Raw genomic sequence first — 23,499 nt, 5'->3', positions numbered from 1 at the left:
GAGAATCGTACACGCTCGCACCACTTTGTGACCTGTGTGTGTGTGTGTGTGTGTGAACACCTCTAAGGAAAAAAAATAATGACCAACGAAAGAGATTAGATCTGCCACCAAAGGTGGCTTCTGGCTCTTCTCGCACGAAGTAAAAACATAGAAATACAAATCTATACATATATACAAGAATCGTTCTGTTCCCTTCTTCTCCTGCGCCGTGGGTGTTGTGTACTTCGTTTTCCTCTCGCTGCGCAGCAACACACAAATATATATATATACATTATCGAGCTGTATAATCTGAGGGTTCATGTCTCTTCCCTATGCCCCGGTTGCGCTGGTCACCGGCGCCGCCATTCGCATCGGACGAGGCATTGCCGAAGGCCTCCACGTTGAGGGCTATTCCCTCTGCATCCACTACCACAACTCCAAGGAGGAGGCCACATCGCTCGCGGCGGTGCTCAACGCAAGGCGGGAGAACAGCGCTATGACGCTGCAGGCCGACCTCAGCACTGTCACGCCGTCCACTGAAAAGCCAGCGGATGCAGCGGCGCCTCTTTTTGTGCGCTGCGCAGCGCTGATTGACGGCTGCTACGCGCACTGGGGCCGGTGCGATGTCCTCGTGAACAACGCCTCCGCGTACTACCCCACCCCGCTGCTGACAGACGCGGCGAAGCACAAGGACACGGTGGCAGAGGAGTCGGCGGTGGAGACGGCCGCGTCCGAGCTGTTTGGCTCCAATGCGATAGCGCCGTACTACCTCACAAGGACATTTGCGCAGCGGGTGGCGGACACGCCGGCGGAGCAGCGCGGCACGAACTACTCCATTGTGAACCTGGTGGACGCCATGGCGAATCAGCCGCTGCTAGGCTTCACGGCGTACACGATGGGCAAGGCGGCGCTGGAGGCGTTGACGCGATCGGCGGCGCTCGAGCTGGCGCCGCTGGGTGTCCGTGTGAACGGCGTCGGCCCTGGGCTGTCTGTGCTGGCGGTAAATATGCCAGAGGAGGACCGAGTGCAGTACCGCAGCAAGGTACCGCTGCACCATCGCGAGGCCTCAGCGAAGGAGATTGGCGACACCGTTGTCTTTCTCTGCTCCGACAGGGCGATGTACATCACAGGGGCCACGATAAACGTGGACGGCGGCTGGAGTCTCACACGCAGCTAGCCAGGTAGAGGCGTAACGCTAGGTGAGAGAAGGAGATGGGGCGAGAGTGGACGCGTTTCGGTTCCGCACTCACTCCAGCATTGCAGGGCGGCGGTGCTTGTTTTTCGTTTGCTGCCTTTAGTAAAGCCAGTGTTGTCCTCACCTGAATGACAGGCCCGACCCACCTCTGTTTTTGAGCTGCTGGACTTCTTCTTTCTGGCGAGCATGCCTCCTTTTTTCTAACGCATATACATCTGGCTGCACAGCAGAGCTTTTAATTTTTTCCTCTCGTTTTGATGAGGTGAGATGTTTTTTAAAGGATGTGTTTGTGTGGGTACGTATGTGCAACTGTTAAAGCGCATACGGTTCCCCTCCCTCCCGTGTTCTCTCACCCGCGTATAACTTAACTCGCACGTCGATCTCCTCTCAGCGTGCTCTGACGCACGGCGGAGTTGATTCAAGAAAACCACAATCAGATACAGCACCCTTTCAACGCAGCTGTTTTCTCGTAGAGGGAAAAGGTCCAGCTTTGATAATCGAAGAAGAAGCTGGTGCTACAACGGGCCTCTCTCGAACGGAAGGAGGTGAGGAATGGCGCTTGGTCCCCCCCCCCTCCCCTCCTTTGCTGCACGACTTCCACTATGATTGTTCTTGCTGCGTAGGGAGAAATGGGCCTGACAACAGCAATCATACTTTTGCAAAACAACGTCCACACACCCGGTCCTCATGTGTTTTCTGTTTCCCTCTCTCGCTCTCCTCCACGCTTCTCGGCGGCTTTCTGGCATCTCTCTTCAACATTATGACGCTTTCGTGTGCTTTCTTAAGCGCACGTACAGAATGACGGAGGCACAACGTCAACGCTTTCCCGCTCGGCACACACACACACACACACACACACACACATTGTTTCCGCCACCTCACCATCGGCGTGCGCGCTGGTCTACCACCGCCACCGTTCTCGCAACAGCAGCAAAGGGCTTAAATAGCACGTTGCATCGCCGTTGATGTCTTCATCGAGACGAGGAGCCGGACGGCCCCCGGGTGACACGTCTGTCTCCGGCTGCGTCCGCACGCTCGACGTTTACCCTATCAAGCTTTCCCCCACAACGTCGCAGGACGCTGACAGAGAGCGCACCTCCTCGCTCTCGGCGCAGCGGCAACGCGCCACTCGCGGCAAGGCACCTCGCGAACCTGTCGGAGCTAACACGACGGCATCCGCCGCCTCCGAAGCCCAAGGTGCGTCCTTGTCTCCGGTGCCACCACGCGACCGCGTCGTGACGGAGGACGACTACCGGCTGTCCCCGCAAGAGGTTCAGCGACGAGTGCAGGAAACCCTCGCGGCGCAGGTACGCAGCCTTCTCGAGGCCCGTCTTCAGCAACGGCTTCAACAGGCACGGCAGGCGGAGGCGCTGCGACAGGCGCAGCAAACTCAGGCAGTACAGGCAGAGCGCAGTGCCGCTGCTGATATAGACGATCGCACCGCCCCGCCTGTCTTGGCTGACATGTGGTCTTCGAATGCGCCAGAGGAAACGACAGACGTAAACGTCGAGGCAGCAGCGGGGGCAGAAATGCTCCCCTTCACAACGTCTCGTCTGCAGATAACTGCGACCTCATCCGCTGCCGCGGATGCGCCGCCTGTTGTGGACCCAAAGAAGTACGCCGAGACCGTCAGCGCCCACCCATACTCCGTCGTGGAGCTGGTCCGGGTATTCCGCCTGAAGGGCACTTCCGATTATAACCGCGGCCTGTTCGCGGGACTGGCGAAGCGCGCCTTCACCACCCGTAGTGGCCACCTCGTGGTGAACCCAGATTTAGACGGCCAGGGTCACGTGCGTTCAGCCGTGGCGGGACACGTCTGGGAAGAGCAGCGCCTCCAACGGCAGCAGCAGCAGCAGCAGCAGCGGCCGGAACGAAGCGACGTGCACCTCGACGCGGCAGTCAACGCGGTTGCCTCTACTGTCCGGCCGGCGCCGCGTCGACTTGTCATGAGGGTGGTCGGCGAGGGCGACAACGCGTCCTTTGTGTGGACGGAGGACGACACGCCGTACGAGATCGTCGACCAGGACGCGCAGTGGACCAACCGGTTCGACTCCGCAAATGCGGCCGAGACACCGTTGCACACCGCACTGGCAGAGGTGCTCGCCCGCAAGTACGGCAAGCCGCTGACGAAGCAGCAAAGGGCTGAGGCAGTGCGGCGGCTGCGTGAGCGTCGGCGCAGGCAGCGGCAGCAGTATGACAACAGCAACGACAAGGGCAGCACGGGCGGTCGCCACGGCGCTAAAGAGAAAGGTGGCTCCGGTGACAATGAAGCGCAGCTGCGCCTCATCTCCCCGGCGGGGGACGGAAGCACGAACCTGGCGAGCTTAAGCGACGCCGGCGTGGCTGGCGGCTCCCCCCTCTTGTCGCCCACGGCGAAGCAGCATCTGCTCCTGCGCGACCTTCTCCCCACTGTGTATGAGAACGACGTGGCGGACGGTCGCTGGCCTCCGGCCACGGCGGCCCCCCACGCTGGCATGGCTCACTCACGGCGCTCGACGTCAGTCTCCGGGGTGGAGTTCCCAATGACGTCGCCCAACACGTGGGGGCTTCGCCGCCCCCCTTCTAGCCGCGCCGGCCTCTCCGTCTCGGAGTTGGAGCACACCATGTCGGTCGGCGAAGCCCTCGAGCGGCACCACGACCGCCAGACACGCGCGGCGCAGTCCTCCGCGCACGGCGATCGCACCTTGTCGCCGCGGCAAGCGTCCTGGTCAGGGAAACGCCGCAGCGGTGCGTCTGCGTCGCGTACGTCGTCAGGCGACCCGCTGTCGACCGGTATGAGGAGCGGTGACGGCAGGAGGTCTGGCGGAACGGCCACCCCCTTATCGCGACGAGTAAGCCGCGGCGGCACACCGGCCTTGGACCTCAAGGGCGACGTCGACCACGTACACAATCAGGACGGAAGCTCTTCGTCTGGCGCGCCCCGCACCACCGGTGATGGCGGCGCGTCCTCTGCTGCTACGACCGCTGGCGGTCGCAAACACGACAACGCCGGAAAGGGCACGGCCTCGTCGACGAGTGCAACCGGTGTACTGCAGGCATTGGCTCAGGACCTTCTTCTCTCCTCCCCCACGGCCGCTGCCGCCACCACGGCTGGCAAGACAGACACAGCGAGCACGTGGCAAGACGCCAGCGGCGGCGCCTCAAATGGAGACGCGGAGCACCAACAGCTCCACGCCTTCCTCGAGCACTTCCCAGAGGCGGAGTCACACGTGCAGCTGCGGCTGGAGGCAAAGAACATCCTGGACGAACTGGAGGACATGTGGGACGAGGACAACACCCTGAACGAGCGTCACTTTCCGCTGCCGCAGTTCGAAAATCAGGAATTTCACTTCCCGGGCTTCGAGGACGACGACGAGCGGAATCGACAGCGGCAGCGGGACGATGGCGAAAACAGTCGCGGCCCGTCGTCGGGCAGCGGGGTGGAGCAGGAGACGGAGGAGCTGCCGGAGGAGCCCGTGGTGGGCTTCGAGGTAGACACTGACGCCCTGGAGGTAAAGTTCAAGACCGAGGCAGCGGAAGAGTACGCCGAGCTCTCGGCGAAGCGGGACGCCCTTTTGGCCGAGGCGGTCGCCCAGCGTCAGCTTATCCGCGACTTTGCCGATGACGTGCACTTCCTCTCGGTCGGCAGCGCGCGCCACGAGCTGAGCGCGGAGCAGTACGCCATCGAACTCACCCGTGATGTGAACGCCTACGCGCGAAAGAATTACCTCCAATTTAGTCAATTCACCGCGGAAGACGAGGCCGCGCTGCGCGAGATGGCCGCCATTGATGGGGAGGAGGACGAGGACCTTGCGCTGGACTTTTTGGAGCGCTTTGGCAAAGATCGGGTGCCGACTCGCGATGTGGGCTGTCAAGTCAGTGATGCGGACCTCTGCTACGTGGACGCCGCCGTGCGCTCGACCGAGGCGCAGCTGGAGAGCTTGTTTCACCACGAGAAGGCGCTGCTGAACGCGGTGCGGCTGTCGACGGTCGCCGTGGCGAACATCCTTAGTTTCCACGCCTCGCTCGAGATGGAGTCCACCTGCCACGAGTGCTTCTTCGTCTTCGACAAGCCGCGCACTCTCTGGCCGTGCGGACACACATTCTGTCGCGGATGCCTGTCCACCATGTACAACAGTCGCGGCGATCTCATCTGCTCCGAGTGCGGCTCTGTGTGCGAGGTCGGCTACACGCCGAATCTGCCGATGGAGCTGGTTGCGAACTACCAAACCGTCTACACCCGCGCGGATGCGGACGCGAAGGCGGCGTCGAATAGCGCCGTCGCGGAGGAGAAGGAGGCGCAGACAATAGAAGGGGTGCTGCGCAACCTGTTGAATGACCTCCTCTCCACCCAACGCAACTGGGAGCCGTCGTGCCCAACGACGTCCTGATGTGCATTAGGCTTTTCGCTTGGCTTTTTCTCCCTTAGCCTTTTCCTATGTATAGTAGTCCTTCTGGTGCATCACCGTGTTTAAAGGCGCCTCTCTTGAGCGGTGCCTTTGCATCGCTCTAATTTCTTTTTTCCTTTTCATTTTGTCCGGTACTTCACTTCTCGCTGCATTGGCATCTTCCAAACGGCAGACAACAACGGCAGAAAGAACGGCGGTGGAGGAAAATGACGCGGGGGAAGGGAGCACATGGAAAGTCAGCGGACTCGCCTTGCGAGTCTGCTTTTAAAGGATGCGAGTTGGTGAGACACGTCACCACGCTGATGTTGCCGACTTTGCCGGACCTCCTTCGCACTTCAGACGTTGGCTGCCGTTCAGCGGCGCTCCTCCCACGTTTTGCTACTCTTCGACGCACCTTTCCGATTGATTCCTCTGTCTCTATTTTTTTTGGGGGTTACTATTACTGTTCCTCTCTTCTTTAGTACTTTTGTGGGACGATCTGAGATCGCGGGAGCGTTGAACGCGAGCACGCAGATCGTGCTCTTTGCCTCCTCCAACGCATTTCCTTCAACAAGGGACGGCGGCGCATTCATCGTCGCACACGGCGCCGCGTTGCGAGGACCACGTCCCCTAGCACAGGCACACTCTTGTGTCTTCCTCTGTCTTTCTCTTGTTTCCCTCCTAAAAATGCGTTTTAAAGCCGTTCTGAATGACGCGAAAGGCCTCCTTGGCGCGCTGCAGGTGTGTCACAGCATTCAACGCGACTGCATCATTCGTCTGCACCCCGAGCGCACTCGCATCTTTTCCAACATGACCGTGGCTGTCGGTGTGCAGGTGTGGTTGGGCTGCAAGTCGAGTTCTCTGTTCACCAACATGGTCTGCAACTCCTCCGACACGGAGCAGTCCATCACATGTGAGGTGCTCGACCTCGCGCAATTGATTCACATCGTCAAGCTGGCTGAGGTGCGAGAACGGGCACACCTGTCCGCCTCGCAGGTGCTAATTCGGCTGACGAAAACAGGACAGCGCCCGCTGCTGAAGGTGTCGATGGATGGCCTTGCCGGCCAGCCTGACCTCTGCTTCGATGTCCCGCTGCGCATCTTGAGCGACCGCGATATTCAAGGCATGGTTCCCCCTCCCCTCGAGAAGCGCCGCTTGAAGATCATGGTGCCGGACATTCTGGAGTTGACCACCTTCATTGATAAGCTGAAGAACACCGCAGCCGACAACGTCACCTTTTCGGCGCGTGTGTTGACGCCGGCGGTGCCTCGCCGCAGTGCGGAGGAAGAAGCGGAGGACGACGAGGAAGCCGAGGAAGACTACCCAAACGATGCAAGTGCGATGGCCCGTCGGAAGCGTAAGCGTAAGCGAGGCAGCGGTGTGCTGCCCTACGCCAGTCTCGTCGTCAACGCGGAGCACTTCATGGCGCGCATCTCGCTCAAGTACGAGGCGGTGCCGTTGATGGAGACACCAGAGGCGCAAAACGGCGCAGAGGAGGAGGTGGACGACGCGAGGCGAGATGCACCAATGGCGGCGGCCGCCGACCGCGACAACCGTCTTACCACCGTGACGGTCGAGACGAAGAAGTTTGCGCGCTTCTTCTCGACGGTGAAGGCCATTAGCCCAGATGAGATATGCATGTATCTGGTGAACAAGCGGGCGCTGGTGCTGAGCGTCTTCGCGGCCGGCAACAACACCACGCTGGTGGCGTACATTCCAGCAAAGACAGCGACGTGAGGCCGTACAGCGAAGCAACAACAATAAATTGCTGAAGCGCTGTGCTGCGCTCGCGGCGGCCGGTGAGACACCGTGGTTTCATCTTGTTCCTTTAGGCATGTATGCATCATAGAGCTGCTGAATGTATTTTTGCTGCTCTTCCTCAACGTTGGGAGGAGACAAACAAGTAACGTCCATTAAGCAGTCTTGGGTTTGCCAGCGTCAACTCACTTTATCACTACCGCAATAGGCACCATATGCATGGACACAGCCACATACACACACACACACACACATCTTGAAAGAAAAGGTGTAGCTGCCGAAGGAGAAGTGTGTTTGCTGGTTTTCTTTGCCGCCTTTCTCGTTCTCTCTTTCCTGTAGGGATCGAGGGCACGTTCACCGGAGCACCGCTACCTTCCTTCCTCCCGTCCTCCTTCGCTTCCTGTAAAGTGATACAGCCGCTCGTTTTCATTGCGTGTTTGACGGAGAGCTTGCGGGGCGGAGCTTTGTGCCTTACAACGATCTCTGCAGAGTTGAAGCGGCACACCTGCCCATTTCCATGCCAACGTGCAGCACGCCGAACGAGAAAATCCGTAGTGCAATTTTCGTTTTTACCCTGAAACTCAAAGACTAAGGAAGACCCCCTCCTTTCGATGCCAATGCGTCGCTTACCGTCCTCCGTCCTCGGCGCCAGCGGGTGCCTCAGTCACCATTTAGTTCGGCACTCCACAAGCCGTTCCTCTCCCCCCTCCTCCACCACCCCGACGGCGGCCAAGGCCGCTGCGACAACCAGCAGAGAATCTGCAGGAAAGGCAAGCGGCGGAGGAGGGCAGGAGGACGACGGTGATATCGTCACGCCGTGGACGGTGATAGCAAAAGGCCCCCAGGGCATCAACTACGACCGCGTGCTCACCACCTTCAAGGCAGAGCGGGTGGATGCGGCGGCTCGGCAGCACATACGCGACGTGATCGCAACATGTCACGTGCGCGCCACCGCCAGCGTCTCCGCCAACGACGAGGCAGAGAAGGCAGCCGCCACCGGCAATGGAAAGACAAGTAGCGCCGGTCCCACTACGACTGCCGCATCATCTGGCCCGGCCTCCGCCTCCGCCTCCTCCCCCTCCCCGCCACCGGCGCTTCATCACTTCTTCACTCGCGACATCGCCTTCTCACACCGCGACCTTCACAAAGCTCTGAAGGATATTGAGGCGACGAGTGAGCCCGGGAACCACTCCGCGTTCCTCTACACTGGTCGAGGCCCGAGCGCCGGCAGCATGCACGTCGGGCACGTGCTGCCTTTCCTCTTGACGAAGTACCTTCAGGACGTGTTCCACCTGCCGCTGGTGGTCCAAATCACTGATGACGAGAAGTACCTCTTTCGCGATGTGCCGTTCGAGGGAGAACGGGCGGACGAGAACATTCGGAGCAACATCAAGGACATCATCGCCTTCGGCTTCAACCCACGGCACACCTTCATCTTTCGCAATACGCAGTACATGGGGGAGATGTACACCACGGTGCTGCCGCTGCAGCGCAGCATGACGGCCAACGCCGTGAAGCACACGCTCGGCATCGTCGACAGCGACAATGTCGGCAAGTTCTCCTTTCCCGCCACGCAGGCCGCGCCGTGCTTCAGCTCCGCCTTCCGCCGCGTGCTGCAAAACGGAGGGAAACCGATGCGCTGCCTCATTCCCTGTGCGATTGATCAGGACCCTTTCTTTGTCCTCACGCGGGCCTCCGCCGCACGGCTAAAGCAGCCACCGCCGGCGCTGCTGCACACGAAGTTTCTGCCCGCCCTGAAAGGGCTGGAACACAAGATGAGCAGCAGCGCTGAGGAGAACGGCGTCATCACGCTGCACGACACGGACAAGCAGGTGCGGAAGAAGATGCGGAAGGCGTTTTCAGGCGGCAGCGGAACGCTGGCGCAGATGCAGGCGAAAGGAGCCAATCTCGAGGTGGACGTCGCGTACCAGTATCTTCGCTTCTTCTGCCCCGACGATGCCGTCTTTGACGAGGTCACGGAGAAGTACAGTAGCGGCGCGATGAACAGCGGAGAGGTGAAGGACTTGGCGGCGGAGTGCATTATGCAGAACGTGCTGCGTGACTGGCGGGCACGGCGGGCGAAGGTGACGGACGCCGATTTGGTCCACTTCTGCAGCATTCGGAACATCCTTTTCTGACGAGAAAACGGGCGGCGGAAAGAGGAAAAAAACTGCGTCTCCTCCGCCTTCGGCGTATATGCCGCCGTGTGGCTCTCTTGCTTGTATCGTCGTTATGAAGTCGTAATTCGTGCTGCATCGCGTCCTATCGTGTGATCCGACGGCAATCACAGCCCTAAGAAAAATAACACACACAAATGGAAGGGCTGAAGCCGATGTGCAACCCACACCCGTACTCACGGTGCGCAGTCGATGGCGTCTGATGACGAGTCTGTTACCATTAAAAACTCCGCCGGTGTAAGCAGCCGTCGGGGTTTTTTTTTTTTTTTGGGGGGGGGTTATGCACGTGGGTCATCTTCTCACGGTCAAGGAGCGCAGTTCAAACCAATTCAACTCTCTCCACAAACGCAGCACTGTTCTGCTGTTTCCCCGCTGTACTTTTTCTTCTTCTTCGTCCTTCCCTTTTCTGTCCCTCCCCCTCCCCTCGCATCTCTTCACCTACCGAAGGGCAGAGGCGTACGCAACACGCCCCAATCGTTGAAAAGGAAAAGATCAGAAGGACCCACAGCGGAGGGCGAGCGTCTCCAGGTCGGCATTCGAAAGACGCCGAGGTGCGGCCGCCACGAATAAAGACATCGAACTGAAACAACAACAACAAAAAATCTACACCATTACCATTTAGTAGGAGAGGAGCGGCTTGCAGTTTGCGGACGGGCTTTGTGGTCCCGCACTCGTCTGCACTGCGTTGTGGCGGATCGTGAGGAGGCATCGGTCAGCTTTCCTGAAGAAGTCGTTGCTGTCCTTGCACCTCACAAAAAGCGAGATCATCGTTTTATAGAGAGATCGGATACATCTACAAAAAGCGTTGCATCGTCTGGAGAACAGATCAGTGCCGAGTTGGCTTTCACAATCGCAGTGCTTTCATTCTTCTTCTTGTGAGCGGAATCCCACGCTGCTGCTATGCCGCACTCTTCTCAAGCATCATCGCCCACAACGGAGATCCGCAGCTCTGCGCCATCGCTGGTGGACAGCCTCTACGTTGAGCGCATCCCGACACCGACTTTCCCAACAAGCTTTCGGCCTCCCCCGCCTTTCCCTTCCCCGTTAGGCGACCCCACGCGACAACTCGAGCCCCCTGACGTCCATCCGTACAGCAACTACCGTGCACCAATTGATGCCAGTAACAGCGGCGTGCTTTTAACCTCTTCCCGCGCTTCGCAATCCACCGGAGCCGCCGCAGAGGGCGTGTGTGCGTCTTTAAGTCACAGCTTCAGCCACCCACCCCTCGGTGTGGTCCTCGACGAGGAGCAGCGCCGCTGCGTCAACACCGCCTTCCACATCAGCTTCCACGGCAACCCACGCGTGAAGCACAAGCCCACCTGTGTCGCCCTGTCGAACGGGGCAGCCTTTCTCGTGGTGGACCGCTTTGTGAGCGGCAACAGTGACGGCGTGTACGACAAAAACAAGAAGATTTGGGAGCAAATCCCCCTTGGGCAGGCGCGTGTTTTTGCGCGAGCACCGCTTCTTCTTCGGCGCAGCCACAGCGCCGGGGTGGAGCATGTGGGGAATGGGAATAGCAATAATACTAGTATTAGTGGTGGCAATAGCTATGCCGGCCCTCCGGCCTTGGAGGCGACGGAGACGAATGAGGAAGCTGCGCCTGCACCAATCACACCTTTATTGAGTTCGGCTCGCGTGCTTCAGTCACTCCCACGTTCCCCCGCAGTCGCAGCATCGCCGCTGCCCACCAACTCCCCCGCATCGCAGGCTTCCTTCACCGCCTTCAGCAGCGGTGCGGTGCATACAAGCAGCGAATGGGTCTGCGTGGCCGCCGCGGTGGGGTTACGCAAAATGGGCCACTGGCGCGAAGCCACCACCGTCTACACGATCCACAAGGAAATCGCCAAGTCGGCCGTTGCACTGGAGAAGGTAGACGGCGAGTCGGGCCAGCTGAGCGCGTTTTCGTGGATGGGCGAGCGTTACTGGGTGGTGGGCTGCCGCTACCAGCACATCGTCGTGCGGCTGGAGGTGCCGGAGGCGGACTTGGCGCGTTACGCCGCGGCGACCAGCGCCTCTGCCTCGTCGTCCTCAGAGGCTTCGTCGTCCTCTGAGACGTCGACGGGGGAGGAGATGGTGAGTATGTCGCCGGTGCAGTCACCCACACAGCAGCAAAACAGCGGCGGAGCCGGCGGTGACGACACCGCCACCGCTACGGTGAAGAAGAGTAGTAGGCGTGCGCCGCGCGATCACGAGCAGCGCAGCACGCACAGCAGCGGCGTGACTGCGATCACCGCCGTCACGAGCGGCGGTCTTGCCTCGGAGTCGGGGTATTTGGAGCTGGCGGTGCGCATGGCACGGCTGTGGCGCCGCGTGCTAGAGTCCCTTCCTGCGTCTACAGAGAAGAAGGCAGATGCGAATGAGGGAGAGAATGGAGGCGAAGGAAGTCAAGAAAGTGCAGCGGAGGCGCTACACGCCCGCATCGCCGCCGACAGGTGCACCGTGTGCTTCAGCACCATCCTCGCCGGTTGGGAGCGTCTGCAAGACTTCTCGGCGCTGCACCAATTTATGCCAGACGCGTCGAGCGCTGGCACCGCCACACCGGTGTCCTCCGCCTGCTCACCCCGCACGACACAGCCCGCCTCTTCCTCGATGATCTTCGCCTCACCGTCCTCGCCGACCACCAGTGCGTGGGAGGCGGAGATCCCGCTGTGGTGCTACGCCGTCACGTGGGATGCGCCGCTGGATGTGCGAGGGTGGTGCATGCCTGTGCCCCGCGCCTGCCGCTTCTTCACGCAATTCCACCTCCCGTTTGTCCCTGCGTCGGCGGCGGTGGAATTGGGCAGCCCGGAATACGAAGCGATGCGGCAATCGGTGCTGTCCTGCTGCGAAGCAGCTGGTGCGGTGCTCTACGGCTCCAACGTGGACGTCGACGCTGACGGCGGTGACGATGCTGGGACGGTCGTGCAGGTGTGGAAGTGCCGCTCCAACCCGCACACGCTGGAGCGCGTGGTGCAGGAGTACGTGGTGACCCATCGCCTCTGCGGTGACCCTTTGCGGAATAAAATGAAGAAGAAGGTGAGCAGCTTGTCGCGTGAGACGCGGCTGTACATCAAGCAGTGGGAGCTGCATCGCCTGCCCTTCTTGGTGGACTTCGCGATGTGGCTGCATCGTGAGAAGTACATCACGCCGTCCACTGACCTGGCGGCGCTGAAGAACATCCGCGGCCACTGGCTGTCCTACCAAGAGAAGTTTAAAGATGTGTTGTTGGCGCAGCTGCAACGTCAGCAGCAGCGCCTCTCCGCCCGCCCCAGCTCGCTCTCCACCCTCGACGTGTCGCGGAAAGAAGAGCGCGTGGACGAGGACGGCACAGACGACGCGGACAGCGCAGCAGCGCCGGACGCGGAAGACAGCGTGGACTCGATCATGCTGGTCGGTCCGCAGGGCTGCGGCAAGTCCACCATGGCGCGCGTTCTCTACGCCCTGCTCGAAGAGGCCGGTGCGGCGCCGCGGTGGTTTAATCAGGATGAGGTCGGCACCCGCACGGCGTACCTCGCCGCTATACGTCGTGCCATCGCCTGCGGTACCTACAGTCATCTGCTGCTGGATAAGATGAACCTGGACGACAAGGCACGTGCAGACTACAACGAGATGGGCGTGAAGCCCGTGCTGGTGGTTGCCTGGACGCACGCCGGTGGCACCGAGGCGATGGTGAACGCTTGCTACGAGCGCGTGGTGCAGCGGGGGTCGTGCCACCGCACCTTCTTCCACGCCGAGACGACCAAATCGGGTCAAGATCTTTCCTGCTCAACGTCGTCGCGCTCGCCGGAGCTTCGGCCGTCGGCGCCCCCATCGATCGAAGCAGCGTCGCCCGTCAGCGTGCAGTCACGGTCGCCTTCACTGAGTTTTCCCTGTTCAGCCGACGGTGCTGCCCGCCCGCCGCCGCCGCCGTCGTCGTCCCGCCTGCACGGCATCTTGGAGGCGAGCGCGAGACGCTATCAGGCCCCGTCAAACCTGCCCTACGTGGAACTGGACGTCACGTGGGACTGCCGGCGTGCCGTGGGGGTGGTGTGGGACGCGCTGCGCGAGAAGGGCACATGCGAGCTGCCCCCGCTCGCGCAGCTCACCGTGAACGCTGCTCTGCAGATCGCCTACGCCTACGAGCGGCTGCTGGCGGCCTACCCAACCCGTGTCACCGCGGCTGTGCTGTGCGGACCGTCGGGCGAGGCGGTGCTGCATCTGCTCGGCGCCGGCGGCCCACTGGCTGTCCCCAAAGCACAGCGACTGCAACCGCAGGTGGAGGTGATGTTGCACGACTTTCATTTGCACCCGAGCCCAACCGCGCTGGTGCGGTACGCCAGTCAAATCGGTGCGACGCGGCGGCTGACAATACAGGCGGTGGTGTCGAACTCGAAGGTGGTGTTGCTGCTCGTTCTGGGACCGTCGGAGAGCGTCGCGGCTGCTGCAGCATCGATAACTGAGGAGAACTTGGAAGCTGCAACGGTCTTTCATCATGGTGCCGGTGGTGGTGTGCCGTGTGGGGTGTCGACGTCCACGCTAGGGACCGCTGATGCGGCAACGGCGTCTCCCACCGTCTCTCAAGACCTCGAGGACTACCTTGAGTCGCAGACGCACCAGGAGCAGTGGGCGGTGGTGGCGAAGGCGAAGAAGGTCACCGTCGAGTACTGCGAGGCGCTGGCGCAGCGCGTGCGAGATGACCCAGAGGAGGATCCATACTGCGCGGTGCGCTGGCTGTCCCCACCACTGGCGTTGGATTTTACGGTGTCCTTTACCTTTCCCTAGTTGAAGGGAGGCGAAGACTGTGTGGGGTCACGGTTTCTTCTTCTTTCAATGTCTAGGCGTGGGTTAACGGCAGTAATTTAGGTTTGCTTTGTTGTGCATTTCAGGTGGATGGCGGAAAACAGAAGAGGAAGCCAGCTAATGTTGGTTATTGCTGCTTAACAGTATTCCGTCGATGGACATTCGCAAAAACAACATATATGCATATGCACTTGCATGTTATCTTACCGGCTGTGTGCACGACGCTTCAAACAGCTGCGGCGTTGCACTCCATCCGTTTACCTCTCGATGCGTCTGAGGTGAAACCCTTCGATGCGTTGGCGCTTACCCGTTATAATTATTATTCCTCTACAGAAGGCGGAGCGCCACGACGTTTTGGCGCTCGAAAGCACCTTTGTGGCCTCCATCAGTCGTGCCCCTTCGCTGCCGTTGTTTCTCGCCTGCAACGCACTCCAACTCGGCCCTCTAATTCCTCCATCTCGTCTCGTGGAGCAGCATGCACGTGGTTCCTCACTCAACGCATAAGTCGCACCCATATATATTCATATTACTTGTAATTGTTTCACACACACACACACACACAAATGTCTTCCATCCTTCCCGACACCGCGCCACCAGATTACAACAGCGCCGCCCTTCGCAGTGGCGGCGGTGGTGGTGTCCTCCCCCACGGCGGACGTGCGGCGCGTGCCCCGATGGACCGCGGCGTCAAGCGGGCCACCGAGTGCCCGTGCGCGGTGCGGCTCTACCACCTCGCCGGTAACGACGTGGCGGCCCGCAGTGAGTACTGCAGTGTGGTGCTGGGGGCTCCCTCCGTTGGCATCAGCGAGGCCGTGCGCACAGGAGTGCTGCCCAGCAGTTCCTCCATCACCCCCTCAACGGCAACCGCAGCATCTACACCCGCCGATGCGCAGGCCACGGCAGCTTCGCAGGAGGATAACAAGCGTGTCCACGCAGCGTCCGCCCTGTCGTCCTCTCCCGCTGTGGCACGGCCAGTTGCGGTGCAGCTGGCGTGGGGTGACACGACGGTGTGGGAGGTGGCGCACACGGCTCTGCGTGCTGTGCGTGCTGACGTCGATGCCGCCTACGACGCCGAGCGCCGTCAACAGGCCCAAAAAGTCAAAGAAAGCATTCGCGAACGACACCCATCGAATAAGGCGGAGAGACCTGCCGAGGCGGACAACGAAGAAGACGAGGAGGAGCCGGCGCCCTACTCCACTCCACTGCACCGCTACGTGGTGGAGTTGCTCACCGGCTCGGTGAACTCGCTCGGGCAGGCGTCAATCATACCTCTTTGCACGGTGACGTGCCGTCTGGCACTTCCAGGGCACACGGGTCTGCTGCCAGTGCGGCGGAACAGCGCGGTCGACTACAACACCGCTCTCTATGAGCTGGCGTACAACCTTGGCGATCCGGTGTTTGTGACGTGCACCAGGGCACTTTAACCGCGAGGGGCCGGCGTTGATGGTGGACCAAAAAGGAAAAGGAAAAGGAAAAGAGGGCCGCATAGTGCAGCCTCCGTGAAGGTGTGGGGTGACGGTGTACAGCGCAGGCGAAACGTTTTCTTGCGTTCTTTAACGATACTTCTTTGGGCCTCGCTTTTTGGTTGTGTTTTCGAGGTGCTCCACAGTTGCCCTAGAACGCCTGTTTGCAAATAATGGTAAGGACAGCTGCTGTGAGCTTCTTACGCCTATGATTGGTACGGTGACGAGTAGCAACGTCCCTTTAGTCTCCTCCTATCGCAGTTGAACGCAAGATTTTTCTCTGGATCGCTGAGCATGTGCAACCGTTCTAGCCAAGTGCACCACACGACAGGAAGAATCTTCGTCTCGGTCACCCTTGTGTGGCGTCGTTTTGACTTCCACACTCCTGTCCCTTTTTTTTTTCTCACACCTGAAGAAGAAGAAATGGGAGTGAGGAGTTTTGTATGTGTTCTGTTTACCTTTCACGCGATTCTCTCCGACACCTCTATTGTTGTAGCGGAAGCGTGCCGTACCGCGACTTATACGCTCGAGGCCACCGTCGAAGGAACCTCAGCATAGCCTAGCCATATCTTCACATACACACATGAACGGTGGCGCACGTTTATTAGTATTATCGTCTGCTCCTCGCTGATCCGTTTGTGCCGGCAACGGCACGCATACCAATTTAGTGTGTGTGTGTGTGTGTGTTTGTGTTTTCTTCTCTTCTTCTTACAGACTAAGCGAACTCGCCGTGCGAAGCGATGAGCCTACCACGCGCCAAGAGCGCAATGCTCATGACGAAGGGCATCATGGACGTTCGAAGCGACCCACCCCGGCTCATCTGCACCATTCTCAAGTATCAGCATCCCGGTACCAAAAAGGAGGTCACGCTCTACCCGGTGCCGAACATCGCCGCCCCATCCTACTTCCAGCGCGTGCTCAACGGCGAGGCGCTGCAGAAGGACTTTGACAAAGTTCTCTGCGAGGACGGCCGGCTGCCGTTCCAGGCGGGGACCGTGAAGGCGGCCCGCCAGCGCTGGATACAGCTCGTTTTCCCCTTCTTTAGCGTCCGCCCGGTGGTGGAAGATGGCGAGAAGTTTGACGGCATCGTCAGCCGCGATGCCGTGGAGTCGCGCATGGCGTATCAGATGGTGCTGGACGGTTACGACCCGCCGGTGGACCCGCGAGCGCGGCGGGCGGTGGAGCGGATTGACTCGTACCCCGACAACACGCGGGTGGTGGTACCATGGGGTGTTTATCACATGCCGTACTTCCGCTATCGCCTGGAGAAGGAGGGGTACGCGCCGCTGCCGTCGGAGGAGGTGGTGGTGTTCGGCTTTCAGCAGATGCTGAGCATGCTGCTGGTGACGTCTGCTGCGGCGTTCGTTCTCGCTGTACTTCTTTTTAGCATCTTCTTCTGGTAGAGGCAAAGCCTAAAGCGTTTTTTTTCCTTTCCTTTCCGGTGTTGGTGTTCGATTGCGGTTCACCCGCCATCCCCACCTGCCGGGTATGAGCACCGTTGCCGATGGTCGAGAGCATGGCAAAGTAACGAGGAGCGATTCACTATACAAACGAGGTAGCTGCCTCATCAACAACAGCAACAAAACGGCGATAGTAACATGCGTAAGAAACGGCACAAGTCGTCTCCCGTCTACTCGGGAGCTTTATGTATCTCGAGCATTTATGCAGCGCACATCGGTGTGTGTGTGTGTGGACGGCTTACCGACGCAACGACACAAGCGAGGGCGCTCGCAAGGCAGAAAAAAAAACAACGAATACGGTGACTTTAACGCGCAGTTAATGTTGTTATTCGTCAACCTCCCGGCCTTCGTTCGCGATGAAGCGCAACCCCTTTTTTCCTCAAAATTTCACGCTCTGCCAATCTCCGAACGCTATCGTTATTCCGTCTCCCTCCCGGTACCTCTTCCTCGTTCTTTTCTCTTCTTCGACCACCGCCTTCGGTCTCCCTCCCCTCCCCCCATCACGTGAGCGCCATCTGCTACCGTGAAGCACCACTCTGCTGAAAGCAACAACAGCGATAATCCACTAGCACATCACACCCTTTGTGTGCATCCCCTCTCATCTTCATCCTCTCACCTTTACCATCATGCCGCCGAAGCAGGACAACGTGCAGAAGCTGCTCGCTGCGGAGGAGAAGCGCAATAAGCTCATTGCGGACGCCAAGAACCGCAAACAACAGAAAGTGAAGCAGGCGAAGGCGGACGCGGAGCGCGAGGTGGCGTCCTTCCGCGATGAGCGCGACAGGGAGTACGAGCAGTACCGCACCCAGCAGGACGGCGGCGCCGATGCCGAGCACGCCGAGCTGGCCCGTGAGACGGACAAGGAGCTGGAGGAGCTCAAGTCAATGACGGCACAGCGCATGAACGCGGTAGCGGACAAGATGGCGCAGCTGATAGTGAATGTGAACGAGTAAGATCGATTCCTTCTTGGCGAGGAAAGAAGACGAAGCAGCAACGACGATGGAGAGCGGGGAAATGCTCTCGTAGAAGGCTAATCCATTTCCTTTCCTGACCGCCTTTGCTCGGCCTGTCTTGATCCCAATGCGTCGTGAGGACGTCATGGAAAATAAAGAATCAACAACAATGTTTTCTCTTTTCGCTTTTGTTCATGCGTTACTTTTACTGCCGAAGTCTGTATTGCGGTTATCGTTTTTTATTGTTGTGCGTTCAGCGATGACTGATGTTTGCGTTGGGGGTTTTTTTTGGGGGGGGGTTGAACTGCGAAAACGGAATTCGCCACACGCATTCTTTCTCTCCTCGCTTTTTGCCAGGTTTGATTTCTTCGCCGTGTTGCAGATATATATATGTCTTACTTCGTTGATGCGACAAGGGCAGCGCAGCTACGACTTGTTACGCAACGACGATTCGTTGTGTAAAAGTAATTTCTTCAGTTAAACGGAAGGTTTGTGTGTTGCGCCTTCGCCGTTGTGAGGGGCTGAGCCGCCGAGAAGGAGGAAGCAGGAAAGGCGAAGGAGAGAAGAGGAGGAGGAGACGGAGGAGAAGAAGGCGGAGGCGAAGAAATGCTCTGTGGGGAAAAATATCTCTTTCTGTTTTCTTGAGTCGCTCCTCCGTTATGTTCTCCGTCGCGTTTGATTTTAATATTGCAGTTTGGCATCGTTTCTGTGGTGACTGGTGGTGGCGTTGTGGGCTGCGTGCGTATCAATGAAACGAGCACGGAAAGGAAGAGTAGCAAAGGCGGATGTAACGCCTTCAGCGATCACACCGCAGCGAGCGTTTGCGTGGTAGCGTCACCGCTTCTTGCGCGCGGTGAGGGAAACCTCACGTGCCCGCTGTGGTGTGACGTGCAGCGGGGTGATAATTGCAAAACGCCGGATTCAATGCGACGCATGAGGACGTAGTTCCATACTGTGTAACGAGCATAGCGGTGCGTCTGCTCCGATTGAGACACCTGCACTTCTGCAAACATAAAAGGAAGCAGCGCTAGATGCAACTACTGCGGCAACGGTTGAGTTATATTTAACGGCCACGCAGTCGCCTTCTGCTTGTTTGACTGAGTGGTGCGCGCTCATCGCAGCGCCTCGCTGGCGTCTTGTTCATTCCGTCATCTTCTGTACTAATACTTTATTTTTCCTTCCTCTCTTCTCCTCGTCTGCTCATCGGAAAAGAAAAAAGAACAATAACAACAGAGAATTTCTCAATACAAAACTCTATATATATTTCCGACTTCACAACGCTTTCGGACGCGAAAACGGACAGTTTGTTTTTAGCTACTTACAGCAAATAAAACGGCCACCGTGGCACACGACGTTTACCTTCCTCTCCCTTCCTGTTTGGTGTTGCTTCGTTAAAAGACCGCTATCTCTGCTTGTGTTGTTTCTTTCGGTTAAGAAAGCAAAATAAATCAAGGAAAGAAGGATAAACACTGGTAGCAGTGCAACACATATTGTTATTTTTTTTTCTGATAGGTTTTTCCGTTTTGTATTCTGTTTTTCTATATCAACATATACATACACGTAGCGGTACAGCCTGTGATTCGGTGAGTTTAGTGGAATCTCGCACACCTCCTTCATCACCTTGATCCTTTTTTTATTGGTTGGCTGGTTGGCTTTGTTTACGTTGTTGGTCCTCTGTATTACTCCCCTCATCTTTCTGATTTGCCGGTTGCAAAACAAAAACAGCGTTTTCCGTGTACGCCAGCGGCAACGGCATCTCGCTGCCCTGCGCGTGCATTAGTATTATTTAGAAGGGAAAACGAGCTGCTCGGTTTTGTTGAACGATTTGCCTCTTTCACATTTCTGTTTTCCTTTCGTTTTTCCTTTTCCATATAAAAACTAACCTAACTAACTTTGCGTGTTCTCCTCTTCTGTTGACCGCACGACGATCCATTATATCCGTTGACAAACTGCACAAAGACGAAAACAAAAACGCCTCCGCACACACACTATTTCTTTCTTACTATTCTTTTACGGCACGATAATGCACGGCGGTGGCCACAACGCCGGCGCTCCGCGCACCATGCAGCGGACGAAGGAAAAGCTGCCGTCCCAAAAGATGCTCAACGAGGCGCTTGCAGCAGAGGCTACGACGCTGCCGCCTGTCCCTCCGGAGTCGCCGAAGGAAGAAATGGTGGACGACTACGAGGAGCACCACCACACCAAGGCAACGATGGCGGAGCGACGAGCGGAACGGGCGGAGCGGACGGCCGATGCCGACAAGCAGCACCAGCGCGGTCGCGACAGCAACTCCGACGACGACGACGACGATGCGAGGAGTGACAACACTGCACGCACCGAATTCCACTACACCCATCCCAAGCCGCGTGTGTTGACCGGGGCGCTGTTCATGTGGGAGCACGTCGCCTCCTTTAGCGAGCCGGTGCAGGTGGCACAGGTGGAGCGGGTGAGCCGTGACGTGGCGGCGCATCTGAAGGAGTCGAACAAGGGCCCACGGCTTATGCAGCGATACTGGAACGCGCAGTGGTGCCGCATGGTGCGGAAGGAGGAAGATGTACCGGTAGAGAAGCGGTATCTGCCGCCGAACATGCTCACCCGCAGCGAGGGCAAGCGACGGTGGAAGAAGGTGTTTGTGGAGGAGTATCCCTTCTTTCTCGACCGCACCTACCAGCGTCACGGCGTGCGCAACAACGACGTGAACGAGGCGAAGGTGCTTTTCCACGTCGAGGCGCTCAATCCGAACCGGACGGCGGCCGAGCTGCGCAAGATGGAGCTGACTGTGGAGGAGGCGCGTGCGAAGGAGCAGCGGAAGCGCGGCGTGGAGGTGGAGTTCGAGCACGTCGAAGAAAACGGTGCGGGTGCGTCCGGTGAGGGTGGCGCGGGCGCGGGAGGGTGCGGGGGAGTGGTGCGGCCCGGCCTCGACGACACGAGGCGCGATCACGCCGCGCGCGAAAAGGGCCGGCCGCGGGCGGTGCAGAAGGACTCGTACTCGCGCGCGGATTACAAGGAGGACTTCCGCACGGGTGCGCGCAAAGGCAAGCACCAGAAGGGTGGCACGAATCGTTGGGACAACTTCGACTCGTATGGCGACTACGATTACTGATGTTTGGCGGGAGGTGGATGGGGGCACGGTGCGGAGAGGCGGTGAGTGCGTGGGTCAAAAAGCGGACGAAGGCCGAATGAAGTAATAACGCATGGGAAGGGTGACGGCGTGACGGCGTGGAGGGCATACTGAAGTGCGAAACGCGTGTGAGCCAAGGGGAAAACAAAAACCTTCAAGGAAAGTAAGGCAATGCAGGAAGCCGTGTGACGACTCGGTCCACCTCAAGTGCTGCTTCTTTCTACGCGTGCGTGGACACGACGCGCTTCAAAAAGACGATATACTTATGCGTGGAACCTCACTGTTGACGTCCAGTAGTTGTTTCTCTGGGGAAGGGGCTCTGGTGTCTAAATGGCAGGTGACTGTTGCTCTGCCAACCGACGAAAAGGAGGATAATACTACTACTTAAAAAGGAAGGAATATGCATTTGCGTGTGCACGAAAGTGCGGCGAGAAAGAAATGGAAATCGGTTTCATCAAAGGCACATTCAGCGAGGCGCGAACGGCAGCTCTCAGGTATTCCATCGTCCATGACGCGCCACCTTTAAAAAAAAAAGTTATCTTTCTCGAGTGACATGGTGACGCTTTACAATGTGTATAGATGCACTTCCGCTGCGTTTGGGAAGTGGCGCTACCGGTCGGTGTCTCTCTCAACTGTCCGTGAAAACAATCGTGTTCTTTCACTCACTCGGTGGCTCGTCTTTTTCCTCCAATGTCCATGGTGGCGTTGATGTATTTCCCCTCCTCTCCTTCTTGGGAAAACCTCATTTGGTCTTGACAACAACTAAGGTGCAACTCGTCCGTGAATGCGGCGCCGTCCATCAGGGCCCATCAGTATTGGAAAAAAAAAACCATGGAGAATGTTTGTGTGCCTGCGCAGCACAACTTGAACGAGGTCGATCTTCTTCTTCGTGAGCTGCAACTGCGCATGACCAACGCCGTGCTCGGCAGCCCACGTTACACGCAATGTCTTCACGATCCCCAGCAACTCTACCTCGCTCTCGCAGAATTCTTTGAGGAACAACAACAAGAGGCACAGCAGGCGGCGAAGGTGGCGCTCTCCGCAACGGACGTGCGCCGTATCTGGACCTACTGCTTTGATGTCGTTCAACAGCACCGGCAGCAAAACAGTGGAAAGGCGGACGATGAAGCTGGCGCTCACAAGGAAAGCAGAGAGGAGCTCCACGGCTTTGTGGTCCGCAGTCCTGCTGTCCCTTTAGAGGCCTTGCAGCAGCCGGCCCCAGTTGTTTCCAGCAAACAAAGTCGCGTAGGCGAAGTCAACGAAAACGATGCGCCGTCGCCGCCGCTGTTGCACTGCTCGCTCTTCTCGCTGGTCCGACCTGCCTTGTCATCTCTAGTGGAGTTGTGCTACATTGTGGATTGCCGACTGCAGCCTGCCCCTTCTTCTTCCTCCTCCTCGCCGGCTTCCACGTCGCTGTCCGCCTTGAACTTTGCTGCGCTGACCGCTTCTCTTATACCGACGCGCGATCGCGTGCAGGCCGTGCAGCGGACGGCGCAGCTGGCGGACGACCTGTGGGAAGCTCAGGTTAGTAACGCCGTGGAGGAGGAGACCCGGCGGTGGTTTCCTTTTAAAACGATGGTGGTGTTTCTGGCGGGGGTGTGGTGGGTGTGGAGCGTGTTGGATGTGGCGCACGCAGGCGCCTTGCGTCAACTCGCTGAGCTTCTGGCGGTGGAGGCAGACCGGCCGGCCCCAGGCAACAACGCGTCGACGTCGCTGCCGTCCTCGTCGGCGTACTTTACGGTGTGGCTTCAAAATGCACTCCGACGAAACGGCGGTGCGCTGCATCGGCGGCTCTACGCAACGCCGGCACACGACACCGAAGACGCACGCGCCGGCAGTATTACAAATCATTCAACAACAATAACGGAGGCAACAGCCGAACTATCCGACGAGGGACACGAAGAGGCGGGCACAGAGACGGAGGACGCAGTGAAGGCGGCCGACAACAATTTTTGGGCTCAGCTTGCGAGCTAAAGCGCATCTCGACGCCGAAGGAAAGTGCTGTTCTTCTCCCCCACTAACGAGCGGCTGCTATTACGTTCTCCTCATCCATGTGTGCAGCGAAGTGTATTCGTGTGTTTGCCAGCTCACCTCAGTTCCATTCCACAATGGATACCACGTAGAAAAGAGATTCTGCCGCGTTAAAAAGCAACAACAACAAATGAAATGTTTAGGGCTGCGAATGGTGTCGAACCTACGCGTTAACGAATGAGAAGAGAAATCCTCTGTGGACTCCGCACACACACACACACACACGAAGAGGAAGGA

The 23,499-nt window shown here is 58.5% G+C and overlaps 10 protein-coding genes across 20 annotated transcripts; all 10 read left to right on the top strand.

Annotated features, from left to right (window-relative positions):
* Positions 1-66: 66 nt before the first annotated feature.
* ABB37_02204 (pteridine reductase 1) lies at positions 67-1,156 on the top strand (the record flags this gene model as incomplete). Of its 2 annotated transcripts, none has more annotated exons than XM_015799072.1 (1): positions 67-1,156. In XM_015799072.1, exon 1 carries the CDS (start codon positions 299-301, stop codon positions 1,154-1,156), a length of 858 nt encoding a protein of 285 aa, XP_015662550.1. In that variant the 5' UTR covers positions 67-298. The 2 variants fall into 2 exon arrangements, with proteins under 2 accessions (XP_015662550.1, XP_015662549.1); XM_015799071.1 differs by having other exon boundaries at positions 246-1,156.
* Positions 1,157-1,959: 803 nt separating this feature from the next.
* ABB37_02203 (hypothetical protein) lies at positions 1,960-5,544 on the top strand (the record flags this gene model as incomplete). 2 transcript variants are annotated; one of them, XM_015799070.1, is made up of 1 exon in its annotated part: positions 1,960-5,544. In XM_015799070.1, exon 1 carries the CDS (start codon positions 2,140-2,142, stop codon positions 5,542-5,544), a length of 3,405 nt encoding a protein of 1,134 aa, XP_015662548.1. In that variant the 5' UTR covers positions 1,960-2,139. The 2 variants fall into 2 exon arrangements, with proteins under 2 accessions (XP_015662548.1, XP_015662547.1); XM_015799069.1 differs by having other exon boundaries at positions 1,971-5,544.
* A 478-nt stretch (positions 5,545-6,022) lies between these two features.
* On the top strand, positions 6,023-7,278 carry ABB37_02202 (hypothetical protein; the record flags this gene model as incomplete). Its single annotated transcript, XM_015799068.1, has 1 exon — positions 6,023-7,278. Exon 1 carries the CDS (start codon positions 6,229-6,231, stop codon positions 7,276-7,278), a length of 1,050 nt encoding a protein of 349 aa, XP_015662546.1. The 5' UTR covers positions 6,023-6,228.
* Positions 7,279-7,706: 428 nt separating this feature from the next.
* Positions 7,707-9,437, top strand: ABB37_02201 (putative mitochondrial tryptophanyl-tRNA synthetase; the record flags this gene model as incomplete). 2 transcript variants are annotated; one of them, XM_015799067.1, is made up of 1 exon in its annotated part: positions 7,707-9,437. In XM_015799067.1, the coding sequence occupies exon 1, from the start codon at positions 7,911-7,913 to the stop codon at positions 9,435-9,437; it is 1,527 nt and encodes a 508-aa protein (XP_015662545.1). In that variant the 5' UTR covers positions 7,707-7,910. The 2 variants fall into 2 exon arrangements, with proteins under 2 accessions (XP_015662545.1, XP_015662544.1); XM_015799066.1 differs by having other exon boundaries at positions 7,715-9,437.
* A 485-nt stretch (positions 9,438-9,922) lies between these two features.
* On the top strand, positions 9,923-14,216 carry ABB37_02200 (hypothetical protein; the record flags this gene model as incomplete). Its single annotated transcript, XM_015799065.1, has 1 exon — positions 9,923-14,216. Exon 1 carries the CDS (start codon positions 10,377-10,379, stop codon positions 14,214-14,216), a length of 3,840 nt encoding a protein of 1,279 aa, XP_015662543.1. The 5' UTR covers positions 9,923-10,376.
* Positions 14,217-14,707: 491 nt separating this feature from the next.
* ABB37_02199 (hypothetical protein) lies at positions 14,708-15,658 on the top strand (the record flags this gene model as incomplete). The annotated part of the gene is made up of 1 exon (XM_015799064.1): positions 14,708-15,658. The coding sequence occupies exon 1, from the start codon at positions 14,798-14,800 to the stop codon at positions 15,656-15,658; it is 861 nt and encodes a 286-aa protein (XP_015662542.1). The 5' UTR covers positions 14,708-14,797.
* Positions 15,659-16,111: 453 nt separating this feature from the next.
* ABB37_02198 (putative mitochondrial hypothetical protein) lies at positions 16,112-17,100 on the top strand (the record flags this gene model as incomplete). 5 transcript variants are annotated; one of them, XM_015799063.1, is made up of 1 exon in its annotated part: positions 16,112-17,100. In XM_015799063.1, the coding sequence occupies exon 1, from the start codon at positions 16,438-16,440 to the stop codon at positions 17,098-17,100; it is 663 nt and encodes a 220-aa protein (XP_015662541.1). In that variant the 5' UTR covers positions 16,112-16,437. The 5 variants fall into 5 exon arrangements, with proteins under 5 accessions (XP_015662541.1, XP_015662540.1, XP_015662539.1 ...); XM_015799062.1 differs by having other exon boundaries at positions 16,193-17,100; XM_015799061.1 differs by having other exon boundaries at positions 16,199-17,100.
* A 565-nt stretch (positions 17,101-17,665) lies between these two features.
* On the top strand, positions 17,666-18,110 carry ABB37_02197 (putative (H) -ATPase G subunit; the record flags this gene model as incomplete). Of its 2 annotated transcripts, none has more annotated exons than XM_015799058.1 (1): positions 17,666-18,110. In XM_015799058.1, the coding sequence occupies exon 1, from the start codon at positions 17,784-17,786 to the stop codon at positions 18,108-18,110; it is 327 nt and encodes a 108-aa protein (XP_015662536.1). In that variant the 5' UTR covers positions 17,666-17,783. The 2 variants fall into 2 exon arrangements, with proteins under 2 accessions (XP_015662536.1, XP_015662535.1); XM_015799057.1 differs by having other exon boundaries at positions 17,686-18,110.
* Positions 18,111-19,321: 1,211 nt separating this feature from the next.
* ABB37_02196 (hypothetical protein) lies at positions 19,322-21,213 on the top strand (the record flags this gene model as incomplete). 3 transcript variants are annotated; one of them, XM_015799056.1, is made up of 1 exon in its annotated part: positions 19,322-21,213. In XM_015799056.1, exon 1 carries the CDS (start codon positions 20,134-20,136, stop codon positions 21,211-21,213), a length of 1,080 nt encoding a protein of 359 aa, XP_015662534.1. In that variant the 5' UTR covers positions 19,322-20,133. The 3 variants fall into 3 exon arrangements, with proteins under 3 accessions (XP_015662534.1, XP_015662533.1, XP_015662532.1); XM_015799055.1 differs by having other exon boundaries at positions 19,329-21,213; XM_015799054.1 differs by having other exon boundaries at positions 20,069-21,213.
* A 784-nt stretch (positions 21,214-21,997) lies between these two features.
* On the top strand, positions 21,998-23,205 carry ABB37_02195 (hypothetical protein; the record flags this gene model as incomplete). The annotated part of the gene is made up of 1 exon (XM_015799053.1): positions 21,998-23,205. Exon 1 carries the CDS (start codon positions 22,063-22,065, stop codon positions 23,203-23,205), a length of 1,143 nt encoding a protein of 380 aa, XP_015662531.1. The 5' UTR covers positions 21,998-22,062.
* Between the last annotated feature and the right edge of the window lie 294 nt (positions 23,206-23,499).

Source organism: Leptomonas pyrrhocoris (assembly GCF_001293395.1).
Source record: "Leptomonas pyrrhocoris isolate H10 chromosome Unknown, whole genome shotgun sequence".
Classification (NCBI taxonomy): Eukaryota; Euglenozoa; class Kinetoplastea; order Trypanosomatida; family Trypanosomatidae; genus Leptomonas; species Leptomonas pyrrhocoris.
This window is presented reverse-complemented; position numbering and strand designations above follow the sequence as displayed.